The 20,285-nt window shown below is 41.5% G+C and overlaps 1 protein-coding gene across 2 annotated transcripts in view; it reads right to left on the minus strand.

The window, feature by feature from the left end:
• ZFAND3 (zinc finger AN1-type containing 3) overlaps window positions 1–20,285 on the minus strand; it is a 111,958-nt gene that overhangs the window by 2,690 nt on the left and 88,983 nt on the right. For both annotated transcript variants that reach the window (XM_035888697.1, XM_009648962.2), the window contains one exon: window positions 18,695–18,865. In XM_035888697.1, coding sequence (XP_035744590.1) covers window positions 18,695–18,865 — 171 coding nt within the window. The remainder of the gene's footprint in view (window positions 1–18,694; window positions 18,866–20,285) is intronic.

Genomic DNA, 20,285 nt, shown 5'->3' on the forward strand with positions numbered 1-20,285 from the left:
CCGGCTCATGTCCAGCTTTTCATCCATCAGTGCCCCCAAGTCCCTCTGGGCAGGGCTGCTCTCAATCCTTGATCCCCCCAGCCTGTATGGATACCGGGGGTTGCCCCGACCCAGGTGCAGGACCCTGCAGGTGGCCTTGGTGAACCTCATGAGGTTCACAGGGGCCCACTCCTCCAGCCTGTCCAGGCCCCTCTGGATGCCATCCCGTCCCTCCGGCATCAGCCGCACCACTCAGCTCAGTGTCATTTGTCTCTGCCTAAAGCTAGTCAGCATTATTCAGTTTTCCAGCGAGATGTGATTCAGCAACACACGGCAATACTCTTTCCTACAGGAGAGGAGGGCATTTTCAGTAGCCAGTCTAGTCTACAAAAAAAAAAAAATAAATCAGCTTTTTTCTTACTTGGCCCTAACACTTTGTAACAGTAAAGAAATTCCCTCAGATTCCCTGGCTCTAAAATGAATGATACATAGTGATATAGAGTATTAAGATGATAAAGTAGGGAAAAGAGTCGCGCACTTACAGGGTTCATGTAGTCCACTGTCTATGAAACTGCCTATGAGGCAGTATTTTTCCTGCCTGATGGTGCAAAGAGCATCATAGAATCACAGAATCGTTTACGTTGGAAAAGCCCTTTAAGATCATCAAGTCCAACCGTTCCCCTAACCCTGCCATCCCACCGCTAAACCATCCCTCTGCCTCTCACCGAATGCTTTACATTACTGCTGCTCCTTGAATGTTCGAAAGATATTAAAGCCACAAAATGATGGTATTTGAGATGGAAAAGGATAAAAATGAGCGAATGACTGAGAGAGTGTGTGTTTGTGCATATATATACATGTGCATATATGTGTCTGTATAGATGTACACACACCCACAAAAATGTGTGTAAAGTACTTCGAGCTCCTGGACTATAAAACCAATTGTAGGAGAGAACAGCAGGCTACCGTTATGTCAGTGTGACTGTTAAGAAAACAGAAAGGGAAAAAGTATCACACATGGAATTATTAAAAAAAAATGTAAAGAAAAATTGATTTATCTTTGCTCTTTGTTTCAATAGCACCGGCGATGAAAAGACACGTCTATTATCCGGCTGGCTTTGAAGCCTGGTTCTAGGAACAAAGCAAAAAAGACAAGTTTTCTGTATTGGTGTATGTGATTCAGAAATACGGATGGAAGGATGCAGACTGAATTGATATCTATCTCACCCCTTGTGATCATTGCCTCCACTTCAATCTCAATCTGGGTCATACCGCACTCAAGTGTGACAAATATCTTTCTCGAGGTGCCAAAAATTCAAGGTCTGATTGTTAAAATGAAAACATCCTTGGAATACAGTTTCAATACTGACAGGCATTTCACTCCGTTCTCTCTTACAGAAAGCACGGGCTGAAGGCTTCCCTCACTGCTTCAAACAAGACTTCAAATTACCGAACCGACGTCCACTGCAGGCACGAGAACACATAGACACCTGACCAGATGAGCTCAGAAATCAAGTTTGTCATCTTGTCTGCAATGGATGTGTAAGAAGCAGATGCAAGAAACCCTGCAGATACGGACTGGGCTGAAGGCGTTTCAGTCCTTCGCAGGTAAAAAATGGTTTTAAATCCTGATGGTTTTACCGATCCTCTCCACATGGTTAACAGGCGTACATAGAAATGCTATTGAATGTTATCTAAAAGAGATCTTGAACACGTATGCAATCTTCTACACAGCTTCAGCAAGACCCTTTTGACAATTCTATACATGTAGTGAGAAAATATACAACACGATTTATCACTTTTGAACATGACCTTTCAATTGCCCCATCTCCTCACCTTCTACAAAGCCCCCTGCCTTTTGTAGACCAGTGTAGCTTCTCCCTTGCCATCCTCCAATAAAATCTGTTCTGGGCTTTGCCATATCCTTATTTCCTTTTTGAACACCTTTTAGTTCTTTTTAGAGCACCCGTTTTCACGTAGGAAAAGCTGTACTGAATGCTCTTTTGATTCCAGGTGAAACACGATTTATTTTTTTCTGTTAGTCAAATGTTTCTTTACGCATTCTTGAACAGAATTTCACTAACTGTCCACAATAAATGGCAGGGGACATAGTCCCAGACTATGGAAAATGTATTTCTAATTTCAGCAACTAAATTGATCTAAACCTGCTATTCATATATCTATTTAAATATGTACTGCTAATTAGAGCCAATAATGCCTAATGAAAGAATACCCAAGCAGATTTTGAACGTTACTAAAGGTAGTTTCGCATAGATTGGCTGTTCTTATGGGGGGGGGGGGGTGGGGGGGGGTTATTCCTGTTGATTTAGCAATGGGGATCTTCTGGAAGTCGCAATTTCCAAAAGAGACTTCAGATCATTAGTCCCATTGCTCCCAAAGCCTAAATCACTTTAAAGATTGGCACTTGTATTTTTGTAGGTTTTATTTAAAATTTAAAGGACTTGAATACTGGTATACAGTAGTTAGTTGAGTAACAGCAGTTCTGAACATTTCTTCATTAGTTCAGAGTGGATATATTCAGTTGAGGTGTTACTGCTATATTCACCCCTTGCTTCTTCACTGGTCTGAAATCAGAGTGGGCGTCCTGGGGTCTGCGTGCGCACAAATGCCTGACGTCATACCAAGACCATCAGTTTTTACAACAGTTTTGTTCTTAACTTACGTGCACTGGGGCAGAAGGCCAATACATGTACTTCTATTTCGATCCTTAAAACCAATCCAGATTTAGAGGTGAACCCTTTTCTCCCGAGAACTCTGCTTTTATGGTTATAAAGCAAGTTAGATTAATGAACTCTTGGGGTATATTTACTGTTAAAGTTCATTATGGGAAGGTATCAAATACCGGTTGTCTCCCCGAAAGGATTTTACTGCAGAAATGCTTCTTTTAGCACACTAGAACTAAAAGACAAAATAAATAACCTTCTTCTGGGGGAAAGAGCACTGGAAAAGGGAATCCATCTGCCAACTCAAGTTAGTTTACCCTAGCCATCAACCAAAAATATGCCAGACTTCCACTCCCAGCATAGAAGATTTCAGTCTAGTAAATGTAATAATACATCTCACGGCATCACAGTTGTTGTTTTCTGATGTTAGAGGTAAACTATGAATCACCTCCTCCTCAGCCCTCTAAAGCGGGCATCTTGGAAACCATGATGTAGTGCCTCAAACCCTTTGAGCTCCTCTAGGCGCCCCAGCAACCACTTCACAATATATCACCCAAAAGTCACTTCCATTTCATCACCAGAGCATAAACGGCTCAAGCCATAAAGCAGCGTACCATCTCTGCCTAACTTGGACCCACACAGATGAGTCTTTTGCATTGCACATGAAAAAAACCATCATTCGAAGGAAGCCCAAGATCGCACACAAGCAACTGTGAAGTTGCTTTCATCATTCAGGAGGAATCTGCTGGGAAAAGGCAACTAGAGAGGACAGAAAACAAAACAATCTCCCATGTTCAAGACCAGAGAAAACCACAGACCTACAGTTCACTCTGTGCAGGCGATGATGAAAAATGACTGCACTTTCCTCGCTGTTACATTTAAGAGCGCTGGCTTGATGGGAGTATGGAATGACAATAAGCAAATATTTCAACTAAAACCTACATTTAATTCTTAACTTTGTCTTCAAATTCTGAAAACAGTAAGCTGGTAAAACACCAACAAAATGACAGGCGAAGCATCAGAAACAATTCAACTAAACAGCATAATAACTCACAACCGTCTTAACCTGCCCGCTAGTACTGCTATTTATCATTTACATTCCCAAGTCAAAAGGCAGAAGTTCAAAACTACCAGAACTTGCAGCCATTTCCAAATTTTATTTAATAAACAACCTGTGTTTGTATGGATCCCCTATACAAAGCCTATTCAAAAGTAGTCTGAGTAATGGCGTAGACACATTCCTATGCAGAATTCTCTGCTGTGTGCTTTGGCTTCTTCACGTGCTTGACAAGAAATTTTACCTTTCTTGCGAATTTGAAATTCCAATCAACAAGAGCTTCAACCAGAACTTAAAAATACCTTGCAACCTTAAGAGATGAAAGTGCTGCAAAAATTCTCTACCAAAGGTGTATCCTCTAACAAGGTATGTGTGAGTCTGTATGCGGATTTCTGTGCAAGAACATATTTGAACATATCTTTAAAAGGTGAACTTATCTACAGGCTATCATACCAGGGTAGGTTTAGAGTGGATCTAAGGAAGAAATTCTTTCCAGTGAGGGTGGTGAAACCCTGGCAGGGGTTGCCCAGAGAGGGGGTGGAGGCCCCATCCCTGGGAACATTGCAGGCCAGGTTGGCCGGGGCTGTGAGCAACCTGATGTGGTTAGCGGTGTCCCTGCTCCTGCAGGGGGGTTGGGCTGGGTGGGCTCTGGGGGTCCCTTCCAACAAAAAAAAAAAAAAGAAATACAACACAGCAAACCCAGGCAGACGCACCAACAGAGATGACTGGCTCATGCAGTGAGACGCGCTGCTGCAGCACTGTTCGGAATAATTGGACATCATTCCCCAAAAGAGCCTGGCAAAGCCCAAAACAACATTTATGCACCTCCCCCAGCCCTTCCAGCTGGAAAGATGACTTAATGTGTTGCGATACAAAAAATAAAGCGGTTTTTAAAAGTGTGGGAGGGAAATATTTTTTTTTCTTTTTTCAAGACATGGAATAGGTAAGAAATGAACGTAGGAGCAGAAGAAATCGCTACCGAGATACAAAGCCAAGATCCCAAAGACTTGTGCGTTGTGTACCTCAGAAAACACTTGCTCTTGGGATTTCAGTATAATCTAACTTGCTCCCCTAATATTTTGGGGAGTGTTCAAAAAGAACATCCAGCAATGGAAGGAAGTAAACGTGTCCTATAGTCCAGCCTGGCAAAACTCCCAGCGCAGCTTGTGTGCGCTGCTGGCTTACAGTGTAGAAATATTCTAGTCTGCTGCTCTCTTGTATTACTCTCCTCGACAGCTCCATTCTTGCATATACTCCAATTAACTTTTCTCTCCTTTCTCTGGGGAACGCTCCGCGTTGGCATTGTCAGATTTCATTACGCAACTCAAGGAACACTCAGTTTTACTGACGTTTTCTGTAAAACCCAACCAAACCCCAACAAGCTAAACAACAAGCTTTTGGAAATAAGTAAACTGAACTATTCTCCTGCTTCCCTGTGCCAGCTTTGCGAGAGGTCATGGACTTTGATTAAGTGCTAAGTAGTTCGGAATGACTTGGCTAGGAATCTTGTCATTCCTTCCCAAGGGGAAAGGGGAATAAGCCACATTAAGGTGAAGCTTTTTAACCAAATAGATGTATTTATTGAAACTCCACAAAACAGAGCTTGAGGCAGTCCTTTCCAATCATTTCCACTCCAAGAAGAGCGCATGGGGACTGTTAACCTCTGAGCACCCCAAGTCAGAAGTCTCTAAATATTAATGCACAGTATCTTAAAAATTGCCCTTGCAAGGCCTTTCAGCTCCATGTTCCCTCACAAACAGCACAGCTCCAAAAGATCCGGGAAACACACAAGAGGAAGAAGGGGACGTAACTTAGTAACTTAACTGTCTAAGCATTTGCTACGGCCACTGTAACTTGCCTTTCAATATTTTCTTCCTTATATAGATCATCTGTACTTACTCATGACTACCAAAACGATGAATAACCGAATCAAAAAGAGGAAAAAGAGGTGGTACAAGACACTTCAGAATGTTTCTTTTAATCTGCCGACCCGTCCCCAGGACTGGATGTGCACTTGGGGCTTCCATCCTGCTCTCAAGTCGGTCATAATCTCAGGTTTCGTGCCAGAAGCGCGCAGCTCCGTGACATCTGTGACGCTACATAAAATTTGATGTCTGAGACTCAGGATGCTTATGAGATGCTGCAGATTCATTTTGTATTTCTGCTATTGAGTTTATGCTCTATTTTGCTGTCTACCACGAAGAGGGTAAAGCAATATGTATGAGCATGTATTAGAGACGAAAAAGCTATTAGTGAAAAAACCTGCCCATGAAACGAATGGAAGAAATCGTATACGAAAAGAAAGATGATGTCTTCTTAATCCTGTAGCAGCCACCGGCCAGGTATAGTTAAAGTTTCTGCAAGAATTCTTTAGACTGAAAGGCAAAGGCTTTGTATTTCCGAGTTTAGTCACGTAAAACCTGTGTTTCAAAGTGTCTTCTGTCTATTTTCTCGAGGATCGTAAGCCTGGGAAGCTGCTTTAGGGAGCACACGAGAGATGCAGTTTTGCACTGTGGAGACTCTGCAAACAAACTACCTTTTATCCCAGTTTGCGCTAATTTCTAATTCACTTTCCTATTTATCTTACTACTTGCACAGAAAGCTGTCAAACTATTTCTTCCTACATTAAACGTGACACAAATTTTGAACAGAGGACTTGCCTGAGGACAGAGCACATGCTGATTTTTTAGGGGTTTTTTTTTTTTGAAGCAACAATTCCTAAGGAGGTTCTACACAAGACACTACCCTACTCCTTGACTTTGGAACTAAGAACAACTCCAAAGAAACAGTTTCCTCCTGTTTCTTTGAAGACAGCGTATTCGGAGTGGGAAAAATTAAGCTATGGCGCTCTCCTAGGTTCAAGTCCTGCTTTTGCTCTAGCAGACACCAACTCCGCAGAAGGAGGGAGCATCTTCAGGAACAGAACTGAGGTTTTCAGGAAATTATTTCTGAATTTCAAAGAGTCCTCAATGAATCCAAGTGATAAATACAGCACACCTGCTTTGTAATAGTAAACTGCAATTAAAAAGTTTTTTGTGGGTCAGTTCTTACTTAACTACTGCAGGTCTCAGGCAGGATCGTATCTCAGTTCTGCCACGTACCACAAAATAACGGTGGGTAAATGTTTTGGTTTGGACCAAATATTTTCCTTGCTCTACAGAACACGTGCACGTTAGAGCAACTACTTTTACATCACGACTTCTTCACCCCACCATGGATTCAACATCTACTGGAGACAGTCATAGAATCATAGAATCATAGAATCGCTTTGGTTGGAAAAGACCTTTAAGATCATCGAGTCCAACCTTTAACCTAACCCTGCCATCCCACCACTAAACCATGTCCCTAACAGTCTAACGGAGCAACTTCGCTACAGGATTACTCCCAGGGATACAGCGTGCAGTACTCATTTCTAAACTGCTTTATACCTCAGAAGTCACCGACCTACGCGTTTCATCTGTAGGCTCCCCTTCCAACCTTATATACTGTCCTCAAGTTTTTGCCTAACTTGCAATCCGCAGCAGTCTGGCCCCAGCAGTAGCTGTGACCCCACAAGCTGACTCACCGGCTGCACAAACGCCGTTGTGAAACGCCTACGGAACTGGCGTACGATCCCAGTTCATCTACGGTGATAGAGGCAACTTCACAGAGATTAGCATTTTAATTTGTCACATACTTTCTCAATGTAACCGAAAGAAACATTTTCCTCCAAAAGACTTCCGTCACTGTTGAAGCACAAAGGCAAAACAAAGTTTAATTTAACAGGAGAATTTTCAAAAGAACCGTTTTGCTCCCATCAACTTGCAGCATCGACAGTGGTGCCAGACAGCGAACACCAATGTACGACTAACTTGAGGGAGAGGAAAAGCTAGGTTCAAAATTAAAAGTTTAGGCTTTAGGTTAGGTGAAAAGAGTTTGCTTTTTTGAATACTCATGTCAGCTTGCAACGGTATATTCAGGAGGAATTAATACCACCGCTACACTTGTAAAAGGATCATTCACTGCCATGTTTGCAGGGCCGAGAACACACTGAAACACCACCGCATCTCCCGTATCACTCCCAGTTTCACAAGGTTGTATCCTGCAGGATACGGGCGAATGAATCCGAAGAACAGGCCATGCGGTAAAAAAGCAGAATTATGCCAAAAAGGCATCCTAGTGTCCAAGAGTAGGCACCTCATAGAGGTAAACCATAACGATAGGTAACACTATTGCAAATAGTAGTACTCTTATAAGATTTTCCATAGGCTATACCAGCACAGAACGAAGTATTTATTTCCTACCCAGAATACTTAGATTTGAAAGTAGTGTGAAATATTTTTTCTTTTTAAAAAAAGAAAGGGCAGGTGGATGACAGAGCTATCCCAGCATCACTGCAGGGCCTTGGTGCGGAGTGTTTGACATTCTCAAAAGAGCTAGACGAGTATTAATCCTTCCAGAATTCTCTCCACACCAAGCCCACCTGAGCTAATACACTTCTCCCAGAAGCTGAGGATTTAATTAAAAGCCAAAGTGTACCCAGTAATTTAATTAAAATAGCAAGCAATACTGAGTGATTCAATAATGTATGTGTATCATTTGGTTTAGCCCAATGAAAATGCAGGAAAGATAAGGCTATTAATAAAGAACTGGAATGAATAATGAAGGGGTCTACACTAACATACTGTATGTGCTGTATGAATTCTAACTGCTCTCCTGGATCCGGCAAGTATTTTGACTTCAAATCATCACATGCTGAATATGATTCCAGGTTTGACTTTCAGTGTATTTCCTGAATTATATTATTTATGCCTTGGGTTTAAATAGCTTTCTAGAGGTTGCACCATATTGATCCACAGTCTGACAACGGCTGGACTTGCTGGCCAAATCACTGGCGAGAAACAGCTCTATTTCATTTAAACCTAAGTGAAATTTATTTTATGTCTTTATCGCCTATTTACACCATGGGTCTCTTAGATTACACATTCTGCTCCGTGCAAGCCTTCTATTCCTGTAGCCTCTTGCTATCTATACCAAGAGTAATTCTTCTTCTAACCAAAGGGACATACAGCTCCATTCAGGAGCTCTATGTATACCATCAAGGAAAACAAATGCTTAGAGTGATGTACGCTTCCACCCTTCCCCCCCTTTTTTTTTTGGGTGCAGAGCCTTACACAACATTCCCTGCTCCCGCTTGTTCAGGACACGGCAGGACCCCCTGCACAGCGCTTATGCCCAGATCTGAGCAGCTTTCAGCAACATTTAATGCCTGTGAATGCCTCTGTAGGTGAACATTTTCATTTCAATACATATAAAGATACAATTAAAGAAATGTATTACTTTTAAAAACCTACTGAAGAAAATACCTTAGTGATTAGAATATTCATAAATACAGTTTTTCAGCTCTCAAAACTTTCCTCCGAGTCCAGAAATACTTAATAGCAAAAGCCCCTGACACAGACGGATATTATGCTTTTAACTTTTGTGAAAACTGATGCACGCTGATCTTTACGCCATTTCCTTAGAAGGCCCACGGCAACCTAGAAGGGGACCCTAGCAGAGAACCAGTACCAGTAAGTCCCAGTACCTAGCTCTTACACTTTCTTAGACTTTAGGTAAGGTATTTAAGACCAGAGGTGGCATTTTCCTTTAGGTAATATTTTATTTAGTTAGTTTGTAGGGTGGGGGGGGAGGTGGTGGGGGGGTGGAAATCTCTAGTTCCTGTGAAGAAGCCTGACTTTTCAAGGCAACTTTTGACAATTCCTTTCAATATCCTTTTTCTCCTCCCAGTTCTGATGCAGCGATCAGTGTTACAGTTTTTTCCCCACTTATTCCTATGAAGAATTTAGACTTTCAGCAACAAAATTCACTGTGCATCATTCCTGCCTACCCAAGCCTTACTTCACAGTCAGTGGAACTCGCTGGCAACGCTGCTTCAGGATCTGTCAGGTTACTGTAGTGTATTTTTGGGCCTTCTCTGTTAACTTCAAATATCAAGCACATTAGTAAAATCAGTTCTTACGTGCATAGCTATTTGTTAAAATATGGACACATAGGTTTGATTCACTCTGAGGGGGACGCTTTCTAGGCAGTCCTGGTGAAACTGCAACGTGTACCTCTGAGACTCTGGGTAAATTAAGAACACTGTAAAGAAAGAATTTTGATTAGGAAAGGTAGAGCACGTTAACCTTCAGAAATGTTTCCTTTAACATCTGGCAGGTGCGTGGCTATTATCTTCATTTTTCAGATAAGAAAAAAAAGGACTCAAGAGACTGAGCAAATTACTTCCCTAAAGGTAGTGAAAGAGATGGAATTAGAAATAAGATAGTCTCAGCTAGATTTTTATGTCAGGCTCATTAGGCCATGTGTATCTTGTGCAGACAGGACAATTAAAAATTGCATCTTCTTTTACTTTATGCATATGCTCCTTTCTTCTGTAACCACAGTACAGATACGTATGGAAGAAGTGACCTAATGTGGCACACCAAAAAAACCTCATTTTTTTCCTCATACTGTAGTATCCCTGCAAAAACCACCTGAAGGTATATACTGAAGGACTTAGCACATCGGTAGTGCCAAAAGAAAAGCTCTTTTTTTGTTGTTGTTTTTCAAAGGAGCATGCTAACTTCTTTTATTTAAGAAGAACTCAAGGACTTAAGAGCCTGACTGACCTGTTTCAATTACAGATATTGATTGGGACTATAGGAAGGTAACTGCAGGGCTCGGTATACATTACTAAATCAAGAGAGTCGCCTCTTGCAGAACTTTAGGTAGCACAGTGGAAGAAATCAAAATCAGTACATGCTGCAAGAAACCCGCGTTAGCTGAACAAGCTGGGGGAACATACGAGAGCCTTTTCAAACTATATTTCATGATTGCTAATTATAAGCAGACCACAAACTCCATTTACACTTTTAAAGCTGTGGACAGCTTTAAAAACACTTTTCTAAAGTGTTTTTCTGGGTCCTATCCTTGGAACCGATGCTACGCCAATTAGTCAACCAATTTTATCTGTTTAATTTCTAGTGTTTTCAGAATATGTATTACTCGGAGACCAACATTGGTTAACAGCTCCTATTCCCTATCTATTAAATTACAGTCTTGGGATAACATCTTTGTAAAATAAACCAAAACAAAACGCCTTTGAGTTTGAATTCAAACTTCAATATAGATTTTTTTTTTTTTTTTTAAAATACTTGCAGCAATGAAAGCTAAGAGGCTAGGCATTACTGGAACGGCCGAGGCAAAAGTACTGTTCTGGGAGCAACCATCTTAGGAGAACAGCCAAGAGAAGAGAGCTGAATATGGTACATCTTAAGGCCTGGCAGGAAGACTTGCCAGAATTACAGTATGTAACTAGTTAGTAATAAGATTTATTTTTCCTTTAATACTTCTTATGAACTGGTTGACTCATAATCTCCAGAAGCAGAGCGCGTATTTAATTTTAATCAATGGAAGTACATCTGCTGTACCAATACATAATCATGTCCTGAAGCCATTTTGGGTTGTACCAGATAAACCTTATCCAGCTAGAAAGTGAATTTACCAGTGCCATTACAAATTCTTTTCCACAGAAAAAGGTTCCATGGAAATGGAACCATGATTTAATATTTTACTGAGTTTCAGGAGAAACATTAGATTCAGTGCCTGTTGGACTACTTCGTACAAAGATGAAAAAGTCGTCAGAGCTTTTTTTTTTTTTGCTTATCTATTCAAGTTTGTTTCTTTCTTCCTGTCCTTTTGAAGATAATTTCTAAATTAACTGAGTAAATCAAATCATTCCAAATTTATTCTGGCACAGTCCAAACAAGTGCCTCATCTCCTGTGTTTACGAACGAGCAGCTCTGTTGTACAAGTTAAGAATCTGCAGCTGCTTTCCTTCCACCTGCTTTATTACTGAATCACGGTGAGATGCGCTGCCACGGCACCGTAAAAAAGGTACCGGCTCTTCTGGGCAGACACGTTTTGTCTCTGATGGCCAACAGAAACGCTCAGAGCTTGACATGAGTCTGTTCTTTTCTTCCTGTCACCCCTCTGCTTGGTGGAAGACCAAAACAGAAGTAAAGCAACAGATGCTTTGAAATAGTCCTGAGACAAGAATTCCGCCAGGTTATTACAGATTTATACAGAGCTAGAGTAAAAGGAAGGATGTGGAAAAATAAGCATAGTAACATAGCAGAACTCTCTTTTTTATACTTATTATCTATGCTTATGTCTTTGTGTGTGTATATATATATCCAGGCATATATAGATGTAACATGAAACCAGCTTCCGAAATAGTTTAGAAGGTATGTTTGCCAAAGATTTTGAAAAAGTTTTGTTCCTGTCCCTGCCAAGATTACAGATTTTTACAGCTTGTTTATAATGCTTTCTCACAGTCGTTGGATCTCCTTTAATCTGCATTTACTCATTAATGTTTTAAAGCCCTTTCCTCTGTTAATATTTTCTTTCTATATATATATATCTCTCTATTTAGAATTTGGCAAGCACCAAATTATCTTTAGAACGCACCAGACTTAAGTCAGGAGGTGATTTAAGTTGCAGGATATTTTGTAAGGGACATGATGCCAGTTTGGTTTTAACATTGTTCTAGTCTGAGATAAACCCATGCCCCACGGGTTTATTCCCTCATCACCTTAAGGTCAGCTTTCCTTTGAACTACTTTTTTTTCAAACGACTTCTCAAAGTTGTTATTTTATTCCCAAGAGTAACTTCCCCCATGATCACTGTTCCCATACGAAGGAATGTAGTACACTGGTATCTGTATAGAAATTAAAATGAAGACGGCACGTGCATTTTTTTGGACACACGTGTTTTGATGAGTTGTCTTAAAGAAGTTTTTTTCTCTTATTTTAATGATAACCAGAGTACCTCTGTTTCTGTCAATGATTCCTTTCATCTACTTAATAGGCATTTATAATTGCCTGTCCCATTGCCCCTATTTTTTCTGTTTGTTTTCAATCAGTGTAGTTAAACATTCATTTACATGTTTTTTTCCCCTCTAGGCAAGTAATCTCAAGATTATTCAAATACTTCGTTTGTTGCTTTACCTCCCTATTTTATACTCTTTCACAGTTCAGCTTCTCCTCTATCTTTCATTTTCCTATATGAATGAATTTGTCATCTGAGCCAACTGTACTATGTAACACGTACATCTCGTACTACTACGGCCTCTTTTCTTTATTTGCCATCCTTCCTGCCCCCTCCTCTAACCTAAGCAAAGAATGCGGATTCTTCACTGGTTTTACGCATCAACCTTGCAAGAAACAAGCCACAAAGCAGTCAGGTACAAATTGAGTTATCAACTGTTCAGACAGGTTGATTTTCTGTGGTGCTAAGCTGTAGCAAGCAGCTTGCTATTAAACTTGTTAGAACCAGAAACCATTTTATCAAGGCAATCTTACCCGCTCTGATCACATCTTGATGAGGCTTTTCACCAACTCCTAATAAAAATGTAACACGGCATTTATCCGGTTTGCATTAAAGTCACACTCAGCACCATCTCCAACGAGCCCAGCACGCCATATACCGCGAAGACTAAAAACTGGGTCCTCCTTCTAAAGACATGCTTTACTAGTTTAGATCGCAATCGCAACGAGCAGTGGTCTATGTGGATAAAGTTATACCCACATAAAGTTCCCAACTAATTAGTGAGGGAAGTTATGCCCTCGTAAAGGCGCAGTCTGCGGTGTTCTCCCACCCGCTCGGCACAGCGAGGCAGCGCTCTGGCCAACTGGCAAAGTTAAGACTCTTGTTTCCCAACTCAAAGTCTTCCCGCTGTAGAGGCCGCGTGTCAATGCGCATCCCTTCAAGTCAAGAAACAGACAAACATCGATATCTGCCAACGTCTCACAAATAATAATTGCACACCACCACATTTTGCCTTCACCCATGCCTGAGGTTAGTAGTTACTGCAGAGTCTCCCTCAAGAGCAGTGATGAATACATAACTGTTCAAGTCTGGCCACGTTCTGGGAACTTATAACGACACAACCTAGGCCAGTAAAACTCCAAGAAAATATTTTCTGTCCACGCAGGTAAGAAATACTGCTAACAACTCTCAGATTGCACCATAACCGAGCAGTTATTTTTTAATACAGTCTGACCAAACTGGAAGGTTTCAACATCTTCGCACCCTGTTAAGCATCTACTCTGGCCAAAGAACACAAAAAACCTTGGGATTCCTACCTGAGAAGCACACAAACAAATCAGCAACATGTCCCTAGGGCACTGGAAGCTAGTGCCAGGCTTACCTTCCAGGGCCCGTTATCTTGGCCACCCCACTGATTGCCAAGAGTTCTGGGTAAGTGGAGCCTGAGCTACAGACACGTCCATTAGATGTGGCCTACAAAGAGCAAACCATTCTACACAAAAGCTGCTGAAGAGCTGGCACACTGTACTAATTTTTCTTTAATTGCTGACTAGGACTGGCTCTAACATGACAGATGTGAAATTACTGATCGTCTAGAACACCCTCGTCTGACTTACGCAACCCCAACGATATTAAGGACCACTGCCATTTTCTGTGGGTTGGCTTCACACAACGAGCGATAGCAGAACTAGTTTTTGCTGTAAAATACTAAACCTCTGCCATAAAATTAAGCTATGCTTTCTGTGCAAAGGATTTCTATGGCTTAGAAGTTTACAGCTCAGTATCTTTTAAAAATGCACACAACTATTTAGTAGCGATATACATCCAGTCAAGTAATTAAGACAAGGCCCATAAATTTATAGTGTAATTTGCAAATAATCAACCTCTCTTTTTCTAAAATACATTTCCAGAACTCTGTCTTACATAGCTACTTTAACTCACATCACTGAACTGACAACTTAATTTTCAGATCAAGAATCACAGGCGATTGATTTTGGACAGCTTACACTTCCAGCGCAAATGCTGTAGTAGAACGTAACTTGAAAAATCCGATTCCTGTAATTCCTTGATGATATAACGGCCTACTAAATCCGGTATTAAATAAATACATTATTTCAATACAACCGTTACCCATCATAGGGCAGTAAACTATTGAAAGGCCCACCCAAAACTAGAGAGCATCGCTGCCTAGTGTAACTGTCACCTAGAAATGTTTCACAGGAAGCTGGGTTTGTTTGAGTAGTGTTGATTTAAAGGTTATCCAGTCAGAGAGGCTCAAAATGAAAATTCATTTTAAAATTTCTCTTTTCTCACTGAAGCTTGCAAAGTGCAGCTGCAATTAACAATTCCTATCACTTCTCCCAGCTCGCCGTGTGAAAAGGCTCAGAACTCGTCTTACAAATTGCTCTTTTGAAGATCAAAGGGAAGCCGAATTTGTCTGTGTGTGCTCTGGATGAGTTTGTAATTTACTGGAACTTTCAGCGGAGGCTTGGCAGCACGCTCGTTTGACAGCCCCAGGGTACAGGATTCAGGGGAGCTCTGTGACTCTTCCCTTCTGAGTTCCTTCCTTGCCTTTAATTGGCACCTCATTAGAAATTAATGAAAATGACATCCTCTGTTCTTCCTGCTCCAGGCACAGAATGCTACAAAAAGGCCCATCACAATTCATAACACATTCAATTTATATAGCAATGGCTCTTAAGCATTATTTATGAGATGTGAATTTCTTGTCAGCAGTTAATAACTTGTACAGAGTGGAAGCAGAATGAAAAAAGGTTTTGAGAGCATGCACGTAAGTGTGTATGAAAATAAACAAATCTTTCTACAGCTGAAAAACGTTGTGTTTGAAGAACCCTTACTGGAACTCCCTTCTCTGTAGTGAATGGTTTTTCTTCGTGGCAAAGCCCTGCAGCACTGTCAGATCTGTCTAAAATTCCATGTAGTGTCAAGGGAACGAGCTCAGCAGCATCACCTCTCCCTGGACAGGTCTTACAGGAGACAGTAGAGCCAATGCAGCAGTCTCCCAACCACCTCCGAATTTGGCGTAAAGCAGCAGCCCACACTCTCTTTCTCCCCTTTTAAAAAGGTCGTGCCCCATTGGACAGGTCCCAGCTACGCTGGATTAATAGCTGCAGGTATATTAAAACATTGTCCAGCACGTACAGAGTGTTCTTTCCGCTATGTCTCACTAAAAATCTCACTGGAAGAGTCATGAGGACACATCAGCAAAAAAGGAGATGATTTCCAGTACTTTTACCATTGGGACAAGAAGATGTGTAACAGCAATCCATAAAACTGCTGTTCTGGGGAGCCTTAAAGAGTTAATTTGGATTTTAACAATAGTGTTTCAGAGAGAGCTTTGGAACAACGTAATTTTTATGTGGTTAATCCTTCTTCCTTACATCCAAGCAAACACACACATTCGTCCTTCTAAAGATCATGTCTGCCTTTTTATTGATTCTGACTATCAGAATTTCTTTTAATGTTTAAAGTTAAGGTCTTTTCCACATTTTTTCCCATTGCTTCTGTTCAGGATTAAGATGCCAAGAGTTTAATAGCAGTGGTCCAAAGCCCAGCTCAAACAATGTTCTACCTTGACCATTACTCTTGGAGAACGTACACGCTTATTTTACACCAGCTGATGTATTTCCAACACTTCCAGTGAAGCGCGCAGCATTACCTGTGCTTCACATGGTGACTAGAACCTGATCACGTATGGATTTAGAAAACGTTTTAAGTGCATTTATTCTGTCGCATCTCCCACCACCCCTTCCCCAGGCTTTTTGATCTGGCTTGTTATTCATGACCTAAAGCAACCTGATTTTGCAGCTAGTGGGGCAAAAGTTAGCGAGAATGGTTTCTAAGGCGGCTTCTTTACAAAAGACAAAAGCTACATGCTGGTAAGTATTGGTAAAGTAGTTTAGGTGAGGTGAAGCTGAGATGACCCGTGTTGCTCAGTGGTAGGGGTTGGTTTGCTTCTTATTAGCGTTACTATTTAAGGAAGCAGTGCAGGGTGTGCCTACTTTCACACCACATGGCGTTCCACGATAGATAACACATGCACTGAACACCGTGTAATGAAACGTTATCGTTGCACAGATAAACCAAAGGTCTCCAGCCTTCTCAGCCGTGTTGTAACATGGAAACAGACTCCTGCCTCCCGCTGTGTGGAATATAAATGTTTATTATACATCCTTTAAACTATATAGGATGTAATATGTAACGTAGGAATGCAAATTTTCATTTCCTCACTTACTCCTGAGGAACTCGGAATTTTTTGTTTCGTGTTCATGTTTTATTAACATATTTTATGAACTTCAACAGATGTATTTCCATAAAGCTGTATCTATCTAGTACAAACAATTTAAAGAATAATTCCTACAAAGTTTATATTGCAACAATGTTGACTTATGGAACTACTTCAAGAAAACTTGAGAGGAACCAACTAGCTGCATGTTACCCAGTTTACAAAAAAAAAAACAAAAACAAAAAAGGCAGGCCCTATTTTATAATTTTAAAAACATTACTGATCAATGGAAGGACTTTTAAAAAGTTCCTTTCGACTTCATTGCTCTTACATAGCTCCAGCTTTGCAGAATGCAGGGAAGATGATTGATCTAACATCATCGCTAAGTCATCTTTTCTCCAATCCTCCCCAAACTTCTAAAACTCTCTTGCTCCCAATATTAGGGAGGATTCTTCTATTTCAGTCAGGTGCCCGTGAGCAGCCTCAGTCATCTGACCACGAGCAGAAACTCCTGCCTCTACCAGGCTGAACAGAAAGAGCCACACCAAACTGTGTCATTGCTAGCGCCGAGTTTCTTCAGTTTGATAAAAATCTTACTGGATACGCCACAGTATCCAGGCACGTGATTTCCATAGAAAGAATTTCAACATTACAGCTTTTGATTTCACGTTTGGTGGCTTCACAGAGAACGTACGTTAGTTGCATGGCAGTGCTCCGATATCTGAAACAAAGCCTGTCCCGTGTCCAGAAGAGCACAACACAAGAGCAATCTCTAAAGGTTAAAGACAGATGCTGAAGAAGACAAAGGATAACATGGAGTCTCTGCAGCTTTCTCTCGCTTCTCTTCACTTGATATTAGGTATTCAATATAGAATTCATTAACCGGGTCCTTCTAACTAGCTTAGCCAATCCTTTCTCTCCCCACCGCTGCCCAGGAGGCCATGCCTTCTATCCAGAAAACATTTTATTTCAACGGCCTACGTTTCACAGGAGCAATGTGAATTGCACCTATCATCCATGCAAATCCTTTGGAAATTACCCCCCTGCTGAGACACGATGAAGTAACTAAACCAACTTCTCCAAATGTATCAACACAAGCATGGTCAGAGAGGGCAAGTGTAAGCTTTCAATACACGATTAAATGAAAAAATAATTAGCAGGTAAAACTACCATGTGCATTATCACTGGGTCCGATGAATACATTTAAACCAGTTATGAACACAACTGTTCCATGAAGGAGAGAGCCTCTCCTCTGGAATCCAGTCACATTAATTATTATCTCAGAAAGATCATTTGCATGTAATATGAAGCCCCAAATTAGCTGTCTGCATGAGAGTATCAGCCTCGATTCAATTAGCTGAACAGTGCCGTCAGCTGCGGAAGTGCCAGGTTGGATGATTTTAAGTGTACGGTGAACAAGTCTTCCCCCCGCCCCCTAAAGCTAACTGTGGGGATGAAAACATTTTCATAACTTTTTAATAATAATAATGTAATTATAAAATGCAGAATGTAAGTGCTGACCTATGTCCCTCTAAGCTCTCTGAAAGCCTTGTCACCTTTGCGTATTTACTGATGTGCTTTGCGTTTCTTCGCCTGTCAAGTGGGTCTGACGCTCTCCTGCCTTACCGGGACTTCTGAAGCTAAATTCATTAACATCTGCCATCTCCTGAGACAAGGCACTACATCGAGGCCCAAGTTTTAGATGGGAAATTAGACAGGAACCAATTATAACTTTTTGCTACCAGTGGAAGCAACAGCTTCTGTTTAAAGTATCTTTGAAAGATACAAAACGCAAGCGTTCCCTGGATTTCCACCTCTGATACGGATCCGAGCACGGCTGGGTTAGAAAGCCGGACGCTACTGACAGGCAGTACTCACCACAGCGACACGATCCCAGTTCCTGCTGTACTAGCTCCAGTTTTGTTTGGCATTGGAAGCACCGGCGTCTACTCTTCTGTTTGGATCGACTGGTTTCTTCAGGCCTGTCATTACTGTCATCCAGTAGCCGTGGCCGTTTCACAGGAGAAGCCTCACTCTCCGACTGTGAATCTGTTGTATTCACAATAAATATTTTAGGAAAAATATTAGAACTTCCTTGCCGAGGCATCCCTTTGGGGAGACTGAAGGTATATTGCTTTCAGCTGGGGTCACCACCAAGCAGCGTGATGCTTCCCATTCTACTGCATATACACATTTTCTTAACAATCAAAATGAGCATCAAGTAAAGGACAAATTATCTTTGTTCCCTATAAGAACCCCTCCTGCTGGCAATACTGAATAGCAAATGAACTGATTAGCTTCCTTCCAGCCACGGCTGGGTCACAGGCAGATCCACCTACACACCACCCTAAGCAATTGCCGGCTTCATCTGTCACCTCATTGAGTTTCTCCCGCGCGCCTCCTTCCTTCTCCCGGCGCAGACCAACCGACGGAGGCTGCTGATGAAAAACAACTGAGGACGGGCTCGACCTATTTCCTCCCTGGGCAGGAGGGAGGTTTTTAAGGCACAGCATGTAAACTGCATCTCTCATGACTGAAGGCGGTACATGAAAGCACCACGCCGTGCTTCCCTCTCTTTCCACATGGATAACAATTTATATGTAAATTAGTATACACCAACAATACAAACCCAAACAAAATAAGCCCAACCCGTACGAGCATGCTAGAAATTCAAAGCGCTCCGTCGTTTTTAAAGATTGAGTCAGAATACTGTTTGTATTAATAACTTTATAAAATTTCAGCTTATAAGAAAATAGCTTGTGAAAAACTTTAAGAAGTTAAAGCTCAGGGAAGTGTTACTTCAGGTAGCGTAGCGCCTTCCTACTTCTTGTAGCGCCCCTTTACAGTGAGGAGTGTGTTGGCCAGGGCGGTAGCGTCGCACATGAAATGCACGTTACCGACTGGAACGCGGGGTGCCCGAGCCTTATTTCTGTGGCACGTCAGAGGCAGTGGATTTCAGCAGATCTGCTGCTCTGCAATCTGAGAAAAGACACCTTCCCCTTCCCAAACCTGGGCATAGCAGAATCATAGAATCACAGAATCACAGAATGGTTTGGGTTGGAAAGGACCCCTAGAGCCCATCCAGTCCAACCCCCCTGCAGGGAGCAGGGGCACTGCTAACTAGATCAGAGAATCGGTTCTGTATTCCTTTTTAATAGAAGCTGCAAATAAATTTAATCCGAACCACACTAAAAATTTAATTGTAGTAGTGTCACAAGGAGACAAACTGCTGAAGGCCACTGCTGCGACCAGGCAGCGTTCTAGTGCAAGATGGTGCTCAAGGGAAAAAAAGCATTAGTTTAGTTAAATCCACTTTGAAAGAACATTAACCCAATAAATAACAAGGTAACTCTATCTGTTTGGCAGGACATAGCCTATTGAACATGTTTTTACCTTCAAGTGTCTTTCGCATGGTGTCCTGCGCTTATGGAAAACACGTCTGCTTTGTGTTCGCTGCCCTGGATTAGCC

The sequence above is a fragment of the Egretta garzetta genome, unplaced genomic scaffold (assembly GCF_000687185.1).
Source record: "Egretta garzetta isolate BGI_Z169 unplaced genomic scaffold, ASM68718v1 scaffold491, whole genome shotgun sequence".
NCBI classification, from domain to species: domain Eukaryota; kingdom Metazoa; phylum Chordata; class Aves; order Pelecaniformes; family Ardeidae; genus Egretta; species Egretta garzetta.